Source organism: Phoenix dactylifera, chromosome 12 (genome assembly GCF_051530095.1).
Source record: "Phoenix dactylifera cultivar Ajwa chromosome 12, Ajwa_hap1_PhDact_Kaust_v1.1, whole genome shotgun sequence".
Classification (NCBI taxonomy): domain Eukaryota; kingdom Viridiplantae; phylum Streptophyta; class Magnoliopsida; order Arecales; family Arecaceae; genus Phoenix; species Phoenix dactylifera.
Window position 1 is genome coordinate 9,018,663 of NC_143201.1, and position 19,461 is coordinate 9,038,123.

General features: G+C 41.7%; 1 protein-coding gene across 8 annotated transcripts; it reads left to right on the forward strand.

The window, feature by feature from the left end:
- Positions 1–228: 228 nt before the first annotated feature.
- On the forward strand, positions 229–19,461 carry LOC103696679 (protein FAR1-RELATED SEQUENCE 5-like). 8 transcript variants are annotated; one of them, XR_015971857.2, is made up of 6 exons: positions 229–461; positions 15,696–15,783; positions 16,006–18,440; positions 18,530–18,587; positions 18,856–18,978; positions 19,215–19,461. XR_015971857.2 is itself a non-coding variant. In XM_088708249.2 (5 exons), the coding sequence occupies exons 3-4, from the start codon at positions 16,013–16,015 to the stop codon at positions 18,927–18,929; spliced, it is 2,502 nt and encodes an 833-aa protein (XP_088564375.2). In that variant the 5' UTR covers positions 253–461; positions 15,696–15,783; positions 16,006–16,012; the 3' UTR covers positions 18,930–18,978; positions 19,215–19,461. The 8 variants fall into 8 exon arrangements, 5 of the variants coding, with proteins under 5 accessions (XP_088564375.2, XP_008776587.4, XP_008776588.4 ...); XR_003383364.4 differs by having other exon boundaries at positions 265–461; positions 15,696–15,779; XM_088708249.2 differs by lacking the exon at positions 18,530–18,587 and having other exon boundaries at positions 253–461.

The window sequence follows — 19,461 nt, forward strand, 5'->3', positions numbered from 1 at the left end:
AGCTGATCATGGGCCAGATTTGGGCCAAAAAATGCAAATCTTATATAAGCCCGGACGCTCGATTACTTTAGGGCCGACGCCAGGCCCATGATCTCCTCTAAATTCTCAGCACCTTCTCCCTGGTTCCTTCTGCCAGTCTCAACTACCTCGATCTGGCGCGCCACCCCATTCCGCCCACGTCAGCCTCGCGTCGAGCTTGAGCTTGAGCCGAGATCAGCTCGCTCAAGCGCGTTTCGTTTATACGCCTAGAACACAGGACCCTTCGGTGGTTTCGCTGTTTCGTAAGCCCTGCCGACCAGCGAATCCACCCTTCACCCACTCCCACCTCGCCCCTCTCCGACACCGGAGCAAGAACTTTGATTGGATACCGGGGGATCGAATCTCCGCCTCTCCCTTCTCCTCCATCTCGATCGACTTGTAGTAGCTTGGATTCAGAGGAAGAACGCGCGAGATCGAGTTAGGTGAGTGTTTGTCCCTCTCTTTGAAAATTTTCGTTTTTCATTTGAAAAAAAGCAATAGTTTTTGGGGTGATTTAGGGTTCTCGGCAGATTAGGTAACCTTCTTTGTTGATTAGGGTTGTGTTTGGAGGCAGAAACCGCCTAAGATCTTGCAACTATGGCCATTTTTGTGTAAGATTAGGGTTTTTAAGTTTCTATTTACCCATTTTAGGTTATTATGTTAGTTAAGTGCATCTGACATGCATGTGGAGAACCCTTTGCCTTCATGAAATAATTTTCTTAGATTGCAATTGATATTGTCCATTAAAGAACCACGACCTCCTCACTAAGTCCTGAAACAACAAATTAACCTATACAGTTTTTAATGGTTAAAGTCGTGTCATTCAATTCGATAATTTCAGCTTTGCGTACCTGAATAAGCTGTGACACGTGATTGGAGGCGCCAGTGCTGGTCGAGTAAAACGGAAACTACTATTGGCTGGATGTTAGCATGCAAAGGAGTACTTTTGACATTGCAACTCAAATTTGCAACACATTCGGTTATTGAACATCGTTGTGGGACAAGTATTATATGGGAAGTGTTTAAACGTAGAAGAAATTCCTTCCCTAGCTTCATAATGTTCTGAACAGATTGGTGTCAAACATATGCAAACACTAAATACAATAATGCATTTTAAAGCTAAAGTTTTTTTTTTTAACCCAACGAGATTAATTACCCTTCTATCCAAGAGTTTATGATGTAGAGATTTATATTTCCTGCAATTGACAGGGGTTTTAGGACTGCTAAGGAGCACTAGTTGATGATGGAAAAGGGATGCTTAATTAAATCTGCTGTGGGCCTGATTTTAACACTAATTTATGCGCTGTTTTCTGCTGTAAACAGTAGTTTGTGCTTGCATTGCAGTGAAAACTGAAGAAGGAAAGTCTTATGAAGGAGGAATAATAGATTGGAAGAAGTTGAGAGATAGAGAACAAATGTATGATAGGAAAAAGAATAGTAACAGGGACAATGCCTATTTTTCTAATCACATGACGTCAACATCTCTGTTTCTTCCAAAGAGGTCTTTTATAGCAGCCTTCCAATCTATATAAGATTGGTTGGCCAAATATTTGTCTCCCACCATGACTCTTCAAAGAGGCATCAAATAACAACTAAATTAGCCAAATAGAACCCATAGAAAAAGCCTGTACGTCACATAACTTGTGTAGGTTGACTGCAATCATTGGTCTTTAAAAAGACACGTATTGATACATGCCTTAGCCATCAAATGCCCCAAAAGATGGCTCCAAAGAATCAGAAATATCCTGGAAATGAACTTAAATGAAGAACACTAAAATAGGAAAACTTGGGACTCAACTTTTCTTTTGATTTGGCTTCATGCCTTTACCCGAAAACTTTGTTTGGGTAGGTTGCACCATGTCATTTCCAAAAGAAAAAACTTAAAAATTTCATATTTCAGCGAGAATGTAATGTAAGCTAGCATTTGTTGCATGTACAACTTAATTATTGCGAGAGTAATTATGGAAGAGCTCAAACTTTAAATTTTTAACATTAACTTGAGTCAAAGTTGTTTTCATTCTTCAATTAGCCTATCACCACGTGAGATCTCTAGAGTTAAGTCCTTTTTCATATTCAATTTTCTTTTCATATGTCGAGCCCATCATGATCTCATACATAAAAGTCCTTCCTTGGAACACAATCTTGTCAGTCAAGCATTGCATATGTATTGTTGACATATATTGGAGAATTGCTGTTGACACCATTATTATACGGTGAAGCACTTCTACCAATAATGATATGTGTTGCCGCCAAAATCCAGTCTGGTGGTCTGGAGGAGAATGTTGATCAAGTTGTTGCAGTGGAAGATGAAGTGCCTATCTACACACAAAAAGAAAAGCAAAGGAGCTGATCCAGCCGAGGGGTATCTGATGCTTAAGTCAGTTAGGGCTTTGGGGAACAAGATATGTACAAAGACGAAGGAGAACAGGAAGTGGAGAGGTTATAACTTTCTTGTCATAGTTGGGGCCTTGTGCTTTTTTTATAGATGAAGAGTCGAGTCCGTGTCCTATTAGAGTTGGATTCTAAAATTTAGAGTCTGATGGAAAGCTGATTTCTGGTTTTTCTTATCTCGACCGGCCTAAGAATATGAGTCTAATAGAAACTGGTCCTCTACTATGCCACGTGTCGACTCATGATTGGTTGGTACAATTTTGGCCATGTCACATTACTTCTCACTTTCGAGTTTGAGCCACTCTTCTTGGCTTGAGCTAAGAAAATAGAGAAGAATGTTTAAATGTTATAGAGAAGAAATGTTGGGAAGGCCTCGAGCCTTTCCAACATCTTCTTTTAACAAAAGAAGGAAAGGGGGAGGGGGCTTGGTTTCGAACTAGGCCGACTCGATGCGGTTTGCACCGAGTTCGAATGGAACTTGTCGGTTTGGTCTAGTTCCGGCCTTTTTCGGTCCGTTTTGGCCGGTTCGGGACCCGTACCAGCCAGTTCGGGGCCGGACCGAATTTTAATAGGTGAACCGATCTGGTTTCTGATCGGGTCAGCTCGGTACGGGCTGACTTGGGCGGTTTGGTCTGGTTCAACCTACCTTGTATCAGACCTTTATACTTTTCGAGAAATCCCATGGTAGACCCGACATTAATGCATATGTGGCCAAGACCTCTAGTCCTATGGCCTCCCACTCCATGGGCTCCTCAACCACCTCATCTACCACCACTGGAGCCTTCATTGTTGCACCCCTATCACGAAAGGGTACTTGCTTCTCTCTCTCTCTCTGTCTCAACTATTTTACTTTTCTTTGTAGGGCTCTTGAGGGGGGTGCATTGCACATGCCATTCACAAGGAACTTCTATAAATTTCAATTGAATTATTTCATTAAGGACTTGAAACTTGGTAGCCTGCACACTCTACATTGTAGAAGAATTGTCTTGCTTAAGAAGAGCCGCTTTGGCAATGTTTATTGATGTCGATTTCTAATTGTTAAAAATTAAGTATGTGTTGCCCAGATAGACAACCCAAGAGGGGGGGGGGGGTGAATTGGGTTTTTAAATTAACTTAGCTAATTAAAACTTTGTGGATGATTAACGAAATACTATAGCCAGTTATTTAATTAAAGCTAAGTGCTGTGAGTAATGTGTGGGGAAGAAGATGAGAGACAATGCACTACAAACACAAAGTTTTATAGTGGTTCGGAGCTAACCCTTGCTCCTACGTCCACTCCCCAAGTCTCACTTGGGAATTTCACTATAACCCCCTTGGATTACAGCCGGTTGTTTTGCAAGCTCACAACCGAACTTGTTGTTTTACGAGCTCACAACGAACTCGGTCGGTTTTCCCAGGCTCACCGACTAGAACCAACCCCGATTGTTTTTCCGGGCTCACAATCAAACCCTTACACTCGTTGGTTTTAAACCGGCTCACCAACCAACCTTAATCCCCTTGATTCAATCCCCCGATTGAATCAAGTAAATGCACGAGATAGAAGAAAATAGAAAATAGCTTCTCAAAAAGCAGATTTAAAACAATATAATCGTAAAGGAGTTAGAAGCCCTCAAACGCTTTTAAGATGGTGAAGAGGTGTGGCTTCTGGAACTCCGGTCTCCTCTTGAAAGAGTGATCGACTTGAAAGCAGGAGGAGGAAGCTTTGAATGCTGGAAAGATGTTGGTGGAGCAGTAAATGCAGATCTTCCCTTTTTCTCGTTGAAGAGCACTTAGAGAGCTTGAAGACTTGAATGCTAGGAGTGGAATATGTGTTCTCTACCTTGCTACAGTCTTCTGTGGCTATTTAAGTCAACCCCCACGGAAACTAGCCGTTACTCTGCTTTTTCTGGCCGTTCTGCACACTCTGCGCAGCCTGACAATGTGACCGTTGGTGGGTTGGAGTTGACTCGCGCGATCAGGAGTCGACTCGGCTGTAGCAGGAGTCGACTCAAGCTTTTCCGGAGTCGACTCGGCAACTGTTCCCAATTTGAATTAAAGTTGCCGTCTTGACTGGGAGTCGACTCGCCAACTTCTGGCGCTGACCTGGCAATTTTGGAGTCGGCTCATCCTCTGTAGTCCGTGGATCCAAATTTGAATTTTGTCCACTCGAGTCGACTCGACTGTCCTGGGAGTCGACTCGAATCTCAGAGCCCGAACTCCCGATTCTCTGTCTTTTGGCTCATCCAGTCTTGGAGTCGACTCGAACTTCCTTGGAGTCGACTCGGCTCTCAGTTTCCGAAAGTTGGTCTTCTGCCTTTTGACGTGAAGCTTGTCTTGGAGTCGACTCGAGCTGTCTGGGAGTCGACTCGAATCTCAGAGGCAGTAACATGGTCTTCTGTCTGTCGATGGTCGCACAGTCTCGGAGTCGACTCGCGTACTGCGGGAGTCGACTCGAATCTCAGAGTCCATAAAACGCTCTCTGACTTTTTCTTTGTGTACCGCTGGGAGTCGACTCGCATTCCACTGGAGTCGACTCGAATCTCAGAGTCCATAAAACGCTCTCTGACTTTTTCTGTGTGTACCGCTGGGAGTCGACTCGCATTCCACTGGAGTCGACTCGAATCTCAGACCTGAAAAACTGCTCTTCTGTCCTTCTGTCTGTTTTCAGTCGGAGTCGACTCGTACTGATCAGGAGTCGACTCGAGCTCGTGCCAGTGACCTTGATACGCTTGGAGTCGACTCGTGAAACTCGGGAGTCGACTCGTATCTCAGACATTGGTTCATGCAGACTTCTTAACTTATCCAAAATGCTATGAACCAAGTCTAGAGACACTTGGACAGGATTTTCACTGAAACACTCAATTGAATTCATTAGTAATCACAAGATATACTCAAATGCTTTGAGCTCATCAAAATCAAACGGGGTTTTAATCGATCACTCCACAATCTCCCCCTTTTTGATGATGACAAAACTTTGAGTATATGTAAAATGAGTTGCTCAGTAAATAATGAAATAAACTCCATAAATGAATTCAAATGTCTTGATAATTTAATTTATCCAAGTTTGAAAGGAGTGAAACATTAAATTTCGGAGTTAAAGTTCTCCCTTTCATTTGGAATTATATAAGCCTTCATATTCTGCAATCAATTGTTTGGCTTATATGACATTAATGATTTAGCTTGATTAAAATTCAGATTCTCCCCCTCAACATATGCATTCAACTATGTTTTGATTTTCTGAATTTCCTTTTAATGCTTTGAAATTTTTGAACTAAAATTTTTGTTTTTAGAGGGAAAATCTGTCAATTTGTTCTTGAGTAGGATTCAGCTAATCTCCGAATATCCCTTGAATAGATTCTGGAGAATACTCCATTAGGAGCCCCAAAAGAGAGATAATGAGCCTCGAGGTACCGAATCCACTTAGAACAAATTTATGTGTGTTTTTAAGAGTTTATCGTTTTATTTATTTCCATTGATTTCTTTTACATATTTTTTAATATTTCTCCCCTTTTACATATTTTACACATTTCTCCTCCTTTTTGTCATCATACCAAAAAGGAGGTAATCACACACAATCAATGGCACAAATGGCACAGTCAATCATCAAATGGCACAGAAATGAAGATAAGATGTCTACTCATTGTATTGATATGAAGGTGAATACATTTGAGCATACAATAGGTAAAGCAAGAACAATATAAAAGAAGACAAAACACAACTCAAAATCATCTATGACCTCCTCGAGGATGTGCCTCCTCCTCTCGAGGATACATCTCCTCCTCTGGAGGATGTAGCTCCCCCTCTCGAGGATACATCTCCTCCTCTGGAGGATGTAGCTCCTCCTCTCGAGGATGTGACTCCTCCTCTCAATCGGCTCTGCTCCATGAGGAGGGCGACTGCCTCTGTAACATGGCCCAGCTGCGTGATAATAGACGTGGTGGCTCTGCTATGTGTAGTGGAGAGCTCAGTCACCGACGTCTGAAGCCCAGTCACCGAGGTCTGAAGTGCGTCCAGCTTGTCGATGAGCACATTCGACAAGCGCTCGGCCCCCTCGGTGGTGGTGTGCATGTCACGGCGGATGTCATCCCGCATCCTCCTCGTGGTGCTCGTGACCTCGCTCATGCTGTGGAACTGGGCCTGCACCAGGGTCCTAATGTTGTAGATCTCCTGCCGCACCTCAGCCGTCATGTCTGTCACGGCTGTCAAGGATGGGACCAGTGCTGAGGATGGAGTGGGTGCAGGAGTGGGAGCTGGCACGGAACCTCGGAGCTCCCGGAGCAGCTCGTCCCTCAAATCTCGGACGATCTCCTGCCGCAGCTCCCGGAGCTGCTCTGGATCAATACGGACCTCCATAGATGGTGGAGCTGAGGAGGAAGGTCCGGCAGAGGTGGTAGGAGCAGGAGGAGTGGATGGAAGGTCTGGATGGTCTGGGGACTCTGGGTAGTCAGAATCTGGCTCAGGACTGGGTGATGGTCTGGTGGTCTGAGCGGTGAGAGTGGACTTCCTAACCCAGATCCCTTCTCTCTTCCGAAATCCCATCCTGTGCATGGTCCCCGTACCCAAGCGATCAGTCCATCGCAAGGCACGAGAGGGTTCCTTCTCAGGAATGGAAATTTCGTACTGCCTAAAGAGAAGAGTGAATAACATTCCGTATGGGAGGGAGAGCCTAGGTCTATCCAGGGGCTCACACATATACCTATAAATGAGCTTGGGGAAGTTGACCGGGGTGTCCTGAAGAATGTAAGACATAATAGCTAGGTCCCTCTCATTCACAAAATCAAATCTCCCTGTCTTAGGGAAGATGGACCTGGACAAAATGCTCAAAAGGATTCTCACTTCAATAGGAAGTGAGCTAGCAGATACCTCATCTAGGGGAGACTGAGGTGGATGCCCTAAGACGATCGTAAGGGCCTCAAATCTATCCTCAGGATGTGCAGGAGCCACCCCTACTAATGGAAGGTGGAGGATATGGGCAATGAGGTCCTCTGTGACACGCAATGGGACACCTAATACCGTGCCCTCAATACCTCCATCTCCCCGATGGACGGTACTGTAGAACTCTTGAACTAGGCCAGGATAGGTGGGAAGGTCCAAGGTGAGGAAGTACTCTAGACCCTGGGCTCTAAGCCTATCGCCTATGGTGAATCCTTCCCGGGAGAGATAGTCGAAAGTGACATACCTCCCGGAGGTGACGGCCTTCCCGGCCAACGGCCTAACAAGAACCACCCTAGGCGGGGAACGATCCGGAGGAGGTTGCCTCGCGGGATCGTGCCGCGCCTTGGAGCGCCGCTCGGGACCGGCCACGGGACGGGACCTCTTTCTAACAACTCCCTTGCGAGGCATCTTGACCTAAACGAGATGAAAACCTAGAGAACGAAGAAGGATCGATAGAGGAAGCTCGGGACTGACCTGAAAAGACCTAGGAACGGACGGAAACTCAATGTCCGGCGAAGAATCGACGGGAAAAGGGCTTGGAGACGATCGAGGATGACCTAGGAGTCGGCTCTAGGGCTTTGTGAACAGTGGCGGCTTGAGAAAAAGTGTTTGCGAAACGACAAACCTAGGGTTAAAAAGTCGGATCCCGACTGCGAGTCGACTCCCCTGAGTCGCGAGTCGACTCGACCTCGAGTCGACTCCAGAAAATGCGCGAGTCGACTCTCCTTATGCGCCTGTAGACTTCGAGTCGACTCCCGACAATGTGCGAGTCGACTCCCCCTCGGCTGCCAACTTTGCGAGTCGACTCCCCCAAATGCGCGAGTCGACTCCCCCTTAGGAGCCGGCTCTGAAACTTACTCGAGTCGTCTCTAACCTTGGCACGCACTTAAAAATCGTGCTATAACCGTGCCAAATGAGGGAAAATCACCTAGTTGGGATCTGATTTGATGATCATTGAATAGAAACTCTATTTTAACCTCATTTTAACCATCAAAATCAATTAATCTAGTGGAAACTCCCACTAGGATGGGTCAATCACTTCTAATCCCCTCCTAAGTACACTGAACCTCTCTTCACTTAGGGGTTTTGTGAAAATATCTGCTAATTGATTATCAGTACAAACAAATTGGAGAGTCACATCACCATTCAATACATGATCTCTTATGAAGTGATGTCTTATCTCAATGTGTTTAGTTCTTGAGTGTTGAATTGGATTTTTAGTTAGGTTTATGGCACTTGTATTATCACAATTAATGGGGATTTTATCTTGTTTAATGCCATAATCTTCTAATTGTTGTTTAATCCACAAGATTTGAACACAACAACTCCCGGCTGCAACATATTCAGCTTCTGCAGTGGATAATGCAACCGAGTTTTGTTTCTTGCTAAACCATGAGATTAGGTTTTCTCCTAGAAATTGACAAGACCCGCTGGTACTTTTTCTATCAAGCTTACATCCAGCGAAGTCTGAATCTGTGTACCCTATTAAGTTTAGGCTAGATTCTTTAGAGTACCACAGCCCTATGTTCTTAGTTCCTATTAAGTATTTAAAGATTCTCTTAACTGCAGCTAGGTGTGATTCTTTAGGATTAGCCTGATATCTAGCACACATGCACACACTAAACATAATATCAGGCCTACTTGCAGTAAGATACAGTAAAGAACCTATCATACCTCTATAAAGTTTTTGATCTACAGATTTACCTGATTCATCTTGGTCTAACTTACATGATGAGCTCATGGGGGTGCTGATTGACTTGTTTCCCTCCATATCGAACTTCTTGAGCATCTCCTTGATATATTTGGCTTGATTGATGAAGATGCTTCCTTCAGATTGTTTGATTTGAAGCCCGAGGAAGTAGTTCAGCTCTCCCATCATGCTCATCTCAAACTCACTCTGCATCAAATCAGCAAATTCCTCGCAGAGGCGATTGTTAGTAGCACCGAAAATGATATCATCAACATAAATCTGTACTAATAACATATCCTTATTTTTCTTTTTCAGAAATAATGTTGTATCTACATTTCCCCTAGAGAATTCATGTTCTAATAGAAATTTACTAAGTCTCTCATACCATGCTCTAGGTGCTTGTTTTAGACCATAAAGTGCTTTGTTCAGTTTATACACATGATTGGGGTATTGATGATTTTCAAAACCAGGAGGTTGTTCCACATATACCTCCTCATTAATAAACCCATTTAGAAAAGCACTTTTTACATCCATTTGATATAGCTTGAAGTCCTTAGAGCATGCATATGCTAATAATAGTCTAATAGCCTCAAGTCTAGCTACGGGAGCAAAGGTTTCATCAAAATCTATACCTTCTTCTTGATTATAACCCTTTGCTACTAGTCTAGCCTTATTCCTTATAACAATTCCATTTTCATCTAGCTTATTTTTATATATCCATTTTGTACCTATAATTGGATATTCAGAAGGTCTCTCTACTAGATCCCACACTTTGTTTCTAGTAAATTGGTTTAGTTCTTCTTGCATTGCATTTATCCAATTTACATCATTTTCGGCTTCTTCTATATGTTTGGGCTCAAAGTGTGAAACAAAAGCTAGATGGTTATTCAAATTTCTAAGGGATGCTCTAGTCCTAACGGGTTGGGATGGATCATCTAGAATTAGTTCCTTAGGATGCCCATGAGCATACCTCCAAGCTTTAGTTAGCCCATGATCCACTATAGGCTCTTGGTTTGATGATTCTCCTTCAATCAACTTTTGATTATCATCTTGTAATCCCATCTCATCTATCTTTTCTTCAAGTATTTCAATATCATCATCAAAATTAACCTTCTTACTAGATGAGATGTCACTAGAGTCATCAAAAACAACATGTATAGATTCTTCTATAACTAGGGTTCTTTTATTAAAGATTCTATAGGCTTTACTAGTTGTAGAATAACCTAGGAATATTCCTTCATCAGATTTTGGATCAAATTTTCCTAGATTATCTTTCCCATTATTATGTACAAAACACCTACATCCGAAAACATGAAAATAGTTAACCTTTGGTTTTCTGTTTTTCCACAGTTCATATGGTGTTTTCTTTATGATGGGTCTTAATAGAACTCTATTTAATACATGGCAAGAAGTATTAATGGCTTCTCCCCAAAAGTACTTAGGGAGGTTACTTTCACATAACATCGTTCTAGCCATTTCCTCTAGGGTTCTATTTTTCCTTTCCACAACTCCATTTTGTTGTGGTGTCCTTGGTGCTGAGAAATTATGGGTTATCCCCTTTTTACTACAAAATTCATCAAATAATTGATTTTCGAATTCGGTACCATGGTCACTTCTAATAGCTATAACTGAGGACTCTCTAGCATTTGTTACTTCCTTATGGAACTTCTTAAACATAGAAAATGCTTGATCCTTATGCGCTAGAAACATGACCCATGTGTACCTAGAGTAATCATCTACTATAACTAGACCATATTTATTTCCACCTAGGCTTGTTGTTCTAGTTGGACCAAATAGGTCCATGTGTAGTAATTCTAGAGGCCTAGAAGTAGAGACACATTTTATGGATTTAAAAGAGTTTCTAGATTGTTTGCCAAATTGACATGCTTCACATATTTTGTTCTTTTCAAATTTTAATTTTGGCAAACCTATCACGGAGTCTCTTTTAACTAGTTTAGTTATTGTGTCCATGCTTGCATGACCTAACTTACGGTGCCATAACCAACTAGCATCATTTTCTTTAGTTTCATTAACAACTAAACATTGGTTATGTTTTGTAAGGTCTTCTAGATCTACCACATATACATTTCCACGTCTCATCCCTTTAAAAACTAAACTATTATCATTAGGATTTGTTATAATACATAGTGATGGTTTAAACATAACATCATATCCTTTATCACATAATTGACTAATGCTTAACAAGTTATGCTTAAGACCATCAACATATCTAACATTATCTATAAAGGTAGAAGGGGTGATTTGAACTTTACCAATACCAATGATGTGACCTTGGTTGTTGTCTCCAAAAGTCACAGCACCTCCCTTCTTAGCTTCAAGGGTGAAAAATTGATCTTTATCACCCGTCATGTGCCTTGAACAGCCACTATCCAAATACCAGCAGTTTTTGTTGACCTTGGCTGCAAGACACTCCTACACAAGCAAATCATGTCATCTTAGGTACCCAAGTTTTCTTGGGTCCTTCATGGTTAGTCAAGTTGGTTCCTTTTGGAACCCATACCCTTTTATTTTTTCTTTTAGTTTTACTTTTCCTAAAATTACATGCATTTGCTTTATGTCCTACTATTCCACAACAAAAGCAAGTTATTTTCTTAATTTTAGTTTCCCCAGCTTTAACAAAGAAGTTACTAAGAAGTTTTTGCTTATTCCTTGGTTTATACCCTAAACCCGCTTTATTAAATACGGCTCGTTGATTATTAAGTATCATGTTTAACTTTTCAGAACTATATGTAAATTTTTCAACTAAGGGTTTGTATTTGTTTAGTTCTTTAGTTAATGTCTGATTTTCGGTTTTTAGATCATTTAGCTCTTTAGTTAGATCCTTGTTTAAGACTTGTTTATGGTTTTTGAGATCTGAAAATTCCTTTGTTAGTTTCTCAATATCTTTCGTTAAGGTGTTAGTCTTCTTAATTAGGAGTTGGTTGCTTGTCTTAAGTTCTAGATTTTCTTTGGTGAGATTATCTTTATCCTTAATTAATGAATCATGCTTATGAATATAACTTTGGTTAGTTACTTTTAGTTCTCTGTTTTTAACATTTATATTCTTATACTCAATCATTAATTCATTGAACGCATCATAAAGTTCATCAAATGTAAAATCAAAATGCGTATCGGAAATTACCTCATTTTCGTTGGCCATGAAACAGAAATTGGCCTTCTCTTCTTGTTCTTCATCCGATGATGAAGATGATGCGTCGGAGTCCGATAGGGTGGTGACAAGTGCCTTCTTCTTCTTGTACTTACTCCCCTTCTTCAATAAGGGGCACTCTGCTCTTATGTGTCCCGGCTTCTTGCACTCGTAACACCCAATCCCCTCATTTTTCCTTTCCTTACCTTTGTCTCTGCGGTAGGAATTTGAGGGACCTCTCCTTTGATGATACGTCTTCTTGTGGTTGATAAACTTCTTGAACTTGCGCACAAGAAGTGCCTCACCACCATCTTCCTCATCTTCTTCCTCTTCACTGCTGCTGCTGCAAGACAGGTCCTTGTTAGAAGAAGTAGATTTTAAAGCTATTACCTTTTTCTTATGGGAGGACTCTTCCTCGTTGTGTTGTTTCATGGTAAGCTCATGCGTCATCAGGGATCCAAGGAGCTCTTCAAGTTGAAGCTTGTTCAAGTCTTTAGCTTCTTGGATCGCCGTCACCTTGGCTTCCCACAACCTTGGTAGACACCGAAGGATTTTCCTGACAAGTTCACTGTTAGTATAGTTCTTGCCAAGGCTTTTTAGGCCATTGACAATATCAGTAAACCTAGTGAATATGCTTGTGATTGTTTCATTTGAATCCATTTTAAATAGTTCATATTTATGAACCAAGATGTTTATTTTGGATTCCTTGACTTGATTCGTGCCCTCATGGGTCACTTCAAGTCTGTCCCAAATTTCTTTTGCAGAATTACAAGTTGAAACTCTATTGAATTCATTACGGTCTAAGGCACAATAAAACACATTCATTGCTTTAGAGTTTAGTTGTGCCTTCCTCATGTCATGTTCATCCCAATCCGTTTCTAGTTTGGGTACCTTAACACCCTCTACATATGTGGATGGGATATATGGGCCATTCACTACAATGGTCCACATCTCATAGTCTTGGGCTTGGATGAATATTCTCATCCTAGCCTTCCAGTATGAGTAGTCGGATCCATTGAAGAAAGGAGGTCTTTGGGTGGACTGACCCTCAATGTGAGAAGATCCAAATGGGGTTGTCATTTTGATCTTTTAACTCTTGAGTGGAAGAGTTTTTGGCTCTGATACCACTTGTTGCCCAGATAGACAACCCAAGAGGGGGGGGTGAATTGGGTTTTTAAATTAACTTAGCTAATTAAAACTTTGTGGATGATTAACGAAATACTATAGCCAGTTATTTAATTAAAGCTAAGTGCTGTGAGTAATGTGTGGGGAAGAAGATGAGAGACAATGCACTACAAACACAAAGTTTTATAGTGGTTCGGAGCTAACCCTTGCTCCTACGTCCACTCCCCAAGTCTCACTTGGGAATTTCACTATAACCCCCTTGGATTACAGCCGGTTGTTTTGCAAGCTCACAACCGAACTTGTTGTTTTACGAGCTCACAACGAACTCGGTCGGTTTTTCCAGGCTCACCGACTAGAACCAACCCCGATTGTTTTCCCGGGCTCACAATCAAACCCTTACACTCGTTGGTTTTAAACCGGCTCACCAACCAACCTTAATTCCCTTGATTCAATCCCCCGATTGAATCAAGTAAATACACGAGATAGAAGAAAACAGAAAATAGCTTCTCAAAAAGCAGATTTAAAACAATATAATCGTAAAGGAGTTAGAAGCCCTCAAACGCTTTTAAGATGGTGAAGAGGTGTGGCTTCTGGAACTCCGGTCTCCTCTTGAAAGAGTGATCGACTTGAAAGCAGGAGGAGGAAGCTTTGAATGCTGGGAAGATGTTGGTGGAGCAGTAAATGCAGATCTTCCCTTTTTCTCGTTGAAGAGCACTTAGAAAGCTTGAAGACTTGAATGCTAGGAGTGGAATATGTGTTCTCTACCTTGCTACAGTCTTCTGTGGCTATTTAAGTCAACCCCCACGGAAACTAGCCGTTACTCTGCTTTTTCTGGCCGTTCTGCACACTCTGCGCAGCCTGACAATGTGACCGTTGGTGGGTTGGAGTCGACTCGCGCGATCAGGAGTCGACTCGGCTGTAGCAGGAGTCGACTCGAGCTTTTCCGGAGTCGACTCGGCAACTGTTCCCAGTTTGAATTAAAGTTGCCGTCTTGATTGGGAGTCGACTCGTCTTGACCCGGAGTCGACTCGCCAACTTCTGGCGCTGACCTGGCAATTTTGGAGTCGGCTCATCCTCTGTAGTCCGTGGATCCAAATTTGAATTTTGTCCACTCGAGTCGACTCGACTGTCCTGGGAGTCGACTCGAATCTCAGAGCCCGAACTCCCGATTCTCTGTCTTTTGGCTCATCCAGTCTTGGAGTCGACTCGAACTTCCTTGGAGTCGACTCGGCTCTCAGTTTCCGAAAGTTGGTCTTCTGCCTTTTGACGTGAAGCTTGTCTTGGAGTCGACTCGAGCTGTCTGGGAGTCGACTCGAATCTCAGAGGCAGTAACATGGTCTTCTGTCTGTCGATGGTCGCACAGTCTCGGAGTCGACTCGCGTACTGCGGGAGTCGACTCGAATCTCAGAGTCCATAAAACGCTCTCTGACTTTTTCTTTGTGTACCGCTGGGAGTCGACTCGCGTTCCACTGGAGTCGACTCGAATCTCAGAGTCCATAAAACGCTCTCTGACTTTTTCTGTGTGTACCGCTGGGAGTCGACTCGCATTCCACTGGAGTCGACTCGAATCTCAGACCTGAAAAACTGCTCTTCTGTCCTTCTGTCTGTTTTCAGTCGGAGTCGACTCGTACTGATCAGGAGTCGACTCGAGCTCGTGCCAGTGACCTTGATACGCTTGGAGTCGACTCGTGAAACTCGGGAGTCGACTCGTATCTCAGACATTGGTTCATGCAGACTTCTTAACTTATCCAAAATGCTATGAACCAAGTCTAGAGACACTTGGACAGGATTTTCACTGAAACACTCAATTGAATTCATTAGTAATCACAAGATATACTCAAATGCTTTGAGCTCATCAAAATCAAACGGGGTTTTAATCGATCACTCCACAGTATGTTCAATGTTTCGTAGCCCAGTGGACTTGGATCCATTTCATAGAATACATGCTTGGTGAAGGAGGACCCCTAAAGCCAACCTCAAATTGTCAAGGCATGTCTCGGTGGTTATGGTTATGTTGTTCTGCAGCATTTGCTTGAAAAGATGAATTCAATATTAAATTGCTTTGCACATTCTAATGAGATTTAACCATGATGGTAGAAATGGGGCTATATTGGTGGTTTTGTGTGTTTGATGAAAAGAAAGGATACTATCTGCTTCTTATTTGCTTCAAGGAGTATACCGATAAAGAGTTAATCGTGGCTTAAGATCAACTGGTAATTTTGTATTTTGACTATATTTCTGTTGGAGTTTGAATATTTTTTTCCCTGTATTTTGTAGTTTGATCCTGGAATTGGTAAAGGATCTTGTGTGGGAGAGTTGCCATCAAACAAATAAAATGAAGTTTCTTTTATTTTCTTATTGAATTGCTTCAAGTAGTCTTAGGTTTTTGCTTTATGGCTTCCTATGTAGGATGAAGCACAAGAAACTGTGAGGAAGCTTTGATATGGAGGAAATATTGACTATTCTCACTCGGGCTTCTTGTAAAACCTTCATGTTGGTAATGGATTTATTTATTTAGTTGAGGATTTCTGTAGCTCTTCTTCAGTGGTGATGGTTATATTCATTCAAGTGTAATCTTTCCTTGGAATGCAGTTCTATAGTTTGATTTATCCAAAACTTTTTAGATTTTGTCCTGCTATATTTTGGAAGTGAGAATTGCTGGTAGGCATGTAAATTCTTTTCCCTTCCTTATTGACTACTTAATTTTCTGGATGGACAGGAAAAAAATGACAGATGCACCGAGACCTGATTCTATGACAATGGAGGATGTTAATAGTGCAAGATGGCTACCAAGGATCGATATGTTGTTTGACAGTGAAAATGAGGCATATGAGTTCTATAATACGTATGCTGAGAATGTAGGTTTCTTTGTCCGAAGGTCGACTCTGTGGACAACCTCAAAGAATATCATTACTAGGAGAACATTTGTATGCTCTAGAGAAGGCTTTCGTGAGAAGAAAAAAGGGGCAAAGGAGGCGAAGTGTCCGCGGCCTGAAACAAGAATTGGTTGCCCGGCATGCATGACCATCAGGCTTACACCTAATGGGAGATACCGTGTGACAGAATTTGTACCAAACCACAACCATCAGCTTGCGGCAGCATCTACTATTCATATGTTGAGGGCCAAGAAATTGAGACGTAAGGCACGAGCTGTAAGAGCAGATTTGGTGGATGACACAGTGAGAACACCGGAATTTGAAACTGAAGATGAGGCCTATGAATTTTACAGCATGTATGCTGGAAGAATAGGATTCAGCATCCGAAGAGCAAGCATGACAATGAGTGCTGAAAATGTTATCACTAGAAGGATGTTTGTGTGTTCAAGGGAAGGTTTCCGGGAGAAGAAAAAAGGAGCAAAGAGGGTGAAAAAACCACGCCCAGAAACTAGAACTGGTTGCCCTGCATGCATGATCATCAGACTTACACCTAGTGGCAAATATCATGTGACAGAGTTTGTTACATACCATAACCACCCACTTGCAGTCCCATCATCAACTGACTTGGTGATGTCAGATAGTGTAGAAAATGGTCAAGATGATGAATCGGACATGGCTGATGGATCTGCAGACGATACCGTGCACAAGCAAGCTCAGAGTCATCAAAGCAGCAGTTTGCTTTCTTTAGACAGTAAGAATTATCTAAGATCCAAGCGTGTGAAGTCCATCCAGGTAGGAGATGCAGGGGCCACATTGGAGTACTTACAAAAGATGCAGGATGATAACCCATCATTCTTCTATGCAGTACAAGTTGATGAGGATGATAACATGACTAACTTTTTCTGGGCAGATGCGAAATCTATGATGGACTTCAACTACTTCGGTGATGCGGTTTGTTTTGACACAACCTACAAAATTTATGGTTATGGTAGACCATTTGCATTATTCATCGGTGTGAATCATCATAAGCAAGTTGCTATTTTTGGGGCTGCATTGCTATATGATGAAAGTGCAGAATCATTTAAGTGGTTATTTGAGACATTCAAGGCTGCAATGAGTGGAAGGCAACCCAGGACAGTTTTAACAGACCGTGACGCAGCAATGTGTGAAGCAATAGCTGCAGTTTGGCCAGGCACGAGTCATCGTTTTTGCGTGTGGCATATTTGTCAGAATGCAGTTGAGCAACTAAGTCAGGCATTTCATGGTTCCAGAACTTTAGGATATGATTTCAGCCGATGTCTTTTTGATTTTGAAGATGAGGAAGAGTTTCTAGTGGCATGGAAAGCAATGTTGGAAAAGTATGATCTCCAGGACAATCAATGGTTGGCAAAGCTATTTGATGAAAGGGAGAAATGGGCACTGGTATATGGGCGTGAAACATTTTATGCAGACATCAAAAGTGTCCAACAGAAGGAGAACTTAAGTACTGGCCTAAAGAAATATTTAAGCCCAGAAAGGGAACTTTTGAGCTTTTTTGAGCATTATGAGAGAATGCTGGATGAGCGGCGATGTGCAGAACTACAGGCTGACGCTAATGCAAGTCTAAGTACTAAAAAACCACCTTCTATTCGTATGTTGAGGCAAGCTGCAAATGCTTATACACCAGCTGCATTTAAAATGTTTGAAAGAGAATTTGAATTGTACATGGATTGTATGTTGTATAGTTGTGGTGAAACCGGAACAATTTCTAACTATAGGGTTACTGTCGAAGAGAAAGCTAAAGATCACTTTGTCAAATTTGATTCTTTAGATGGTACAGTGACCTGCACTTGTAAGAAGTTTGAGTTTATTGGGATTCAATGTCGTCATGTGTTGAAAGTACTTGACACTAGAAATATTAAAGAACTTCCACCACAATACATCTTGAAGAGGTGGAGGAAAGATGCAAAGGCTGGATTTTTGAGTGATAATGGTCCATTTTCTTTTGATAGTGACCCTCAGTCATCCCTATCAAAGCGTTACAACTATTTATGTCGCATTTTCAGTATAGCTGCAGCAAGGGCTGCTAAAAGTGTAGAGTCATATGCATTTATTGAGAGCCAGTCAGCTATGCTTATGGATCAAGTGGATCAAGTTTTACAAGCAAGACCATCTGAGATGCCTGCGCTGATCACCACTTCATGTGATCGATCACAAAATCCAGTAGAAAGTGTAGTCACTGGAAGTTTACGCTATGATAAGGCCAATCAAGCGAGTTTCATTGGTGGTGCAGCTAATGGTATTTTCTTATTGAAGAATATATTTCAGCTAAATGTTCTCATTAATGATTTGTTACTTTAAAATTCATATAACTTAACTGCAATGCAGGCACTTTAACTTTTCCATTCACCTTAACAGCTAGTCCACCAGATTACTGTTAAGTCAGGTGATTACTTACAATCTATTTTTATGTGAGTGGTCAATACTTATTCATAGCTACTGTTGGACTTCAACCTTGGAAAGGGTGTTATTCTGGTATCTTGAAATAGTTGGTAACCTCTCAGAAATGTTATGCAAGGAAAAATCATTACAAAAAAATTGTAGTTTATGCACATTTAGTTGACTTTGGCATTGAATTTCAGCGATTTTGTAGATTGCTTGCACACATTTAATAAGCACCACTAACATGGATTAGTTCTTTAATTGTGATGCAGGATTACTCATCTCCCAGCATTCACATCCAACCATTTGTTGGGGACAGTTCCCGGCTGGACCACCAGAACAGTGAAGAAGGCCATTGTCGATGTGATTTCATTTTGGGGTTCCCTATGATCTATGTACTACTCATATTATTCAACTAAAGCACTTAATGCAGAATATGAATTTGGTTCTCTCTTTTCTGGTCGGTTTGTGTTACTGCTAGTTTTGCATATTCAGTTAGAGCATGCGTGAATGGTTTTCATAAATCTGTGATGCTAGGAAATGGTTGTTCAGATTTTGTCAAGGACAAATACTAGAATTGATCTTTGTTTCAGTTAAGATCTGAATAAACTGATTTTTCGTCTGTTGACAGGTTTCTTTTGCCTTCCTATGCCACTGATGGCCTGAAGAAAAAGCTGGAATGATTCTATGTTTTAGGACCACATCATTCTTATCACATGCACCAAACAGCAACATGACTCTGGTCTATAAGCTGCCCTGTTCACAACTTTTTATACTAAAACGACTTAATTCAGCCTACGTCAGTAGGCACAAAGTGTAGGTTCACATGTTGATGCAATGTTGAATGTTCCAGGCTGCTATGTTTCCTGGGTTTCTAC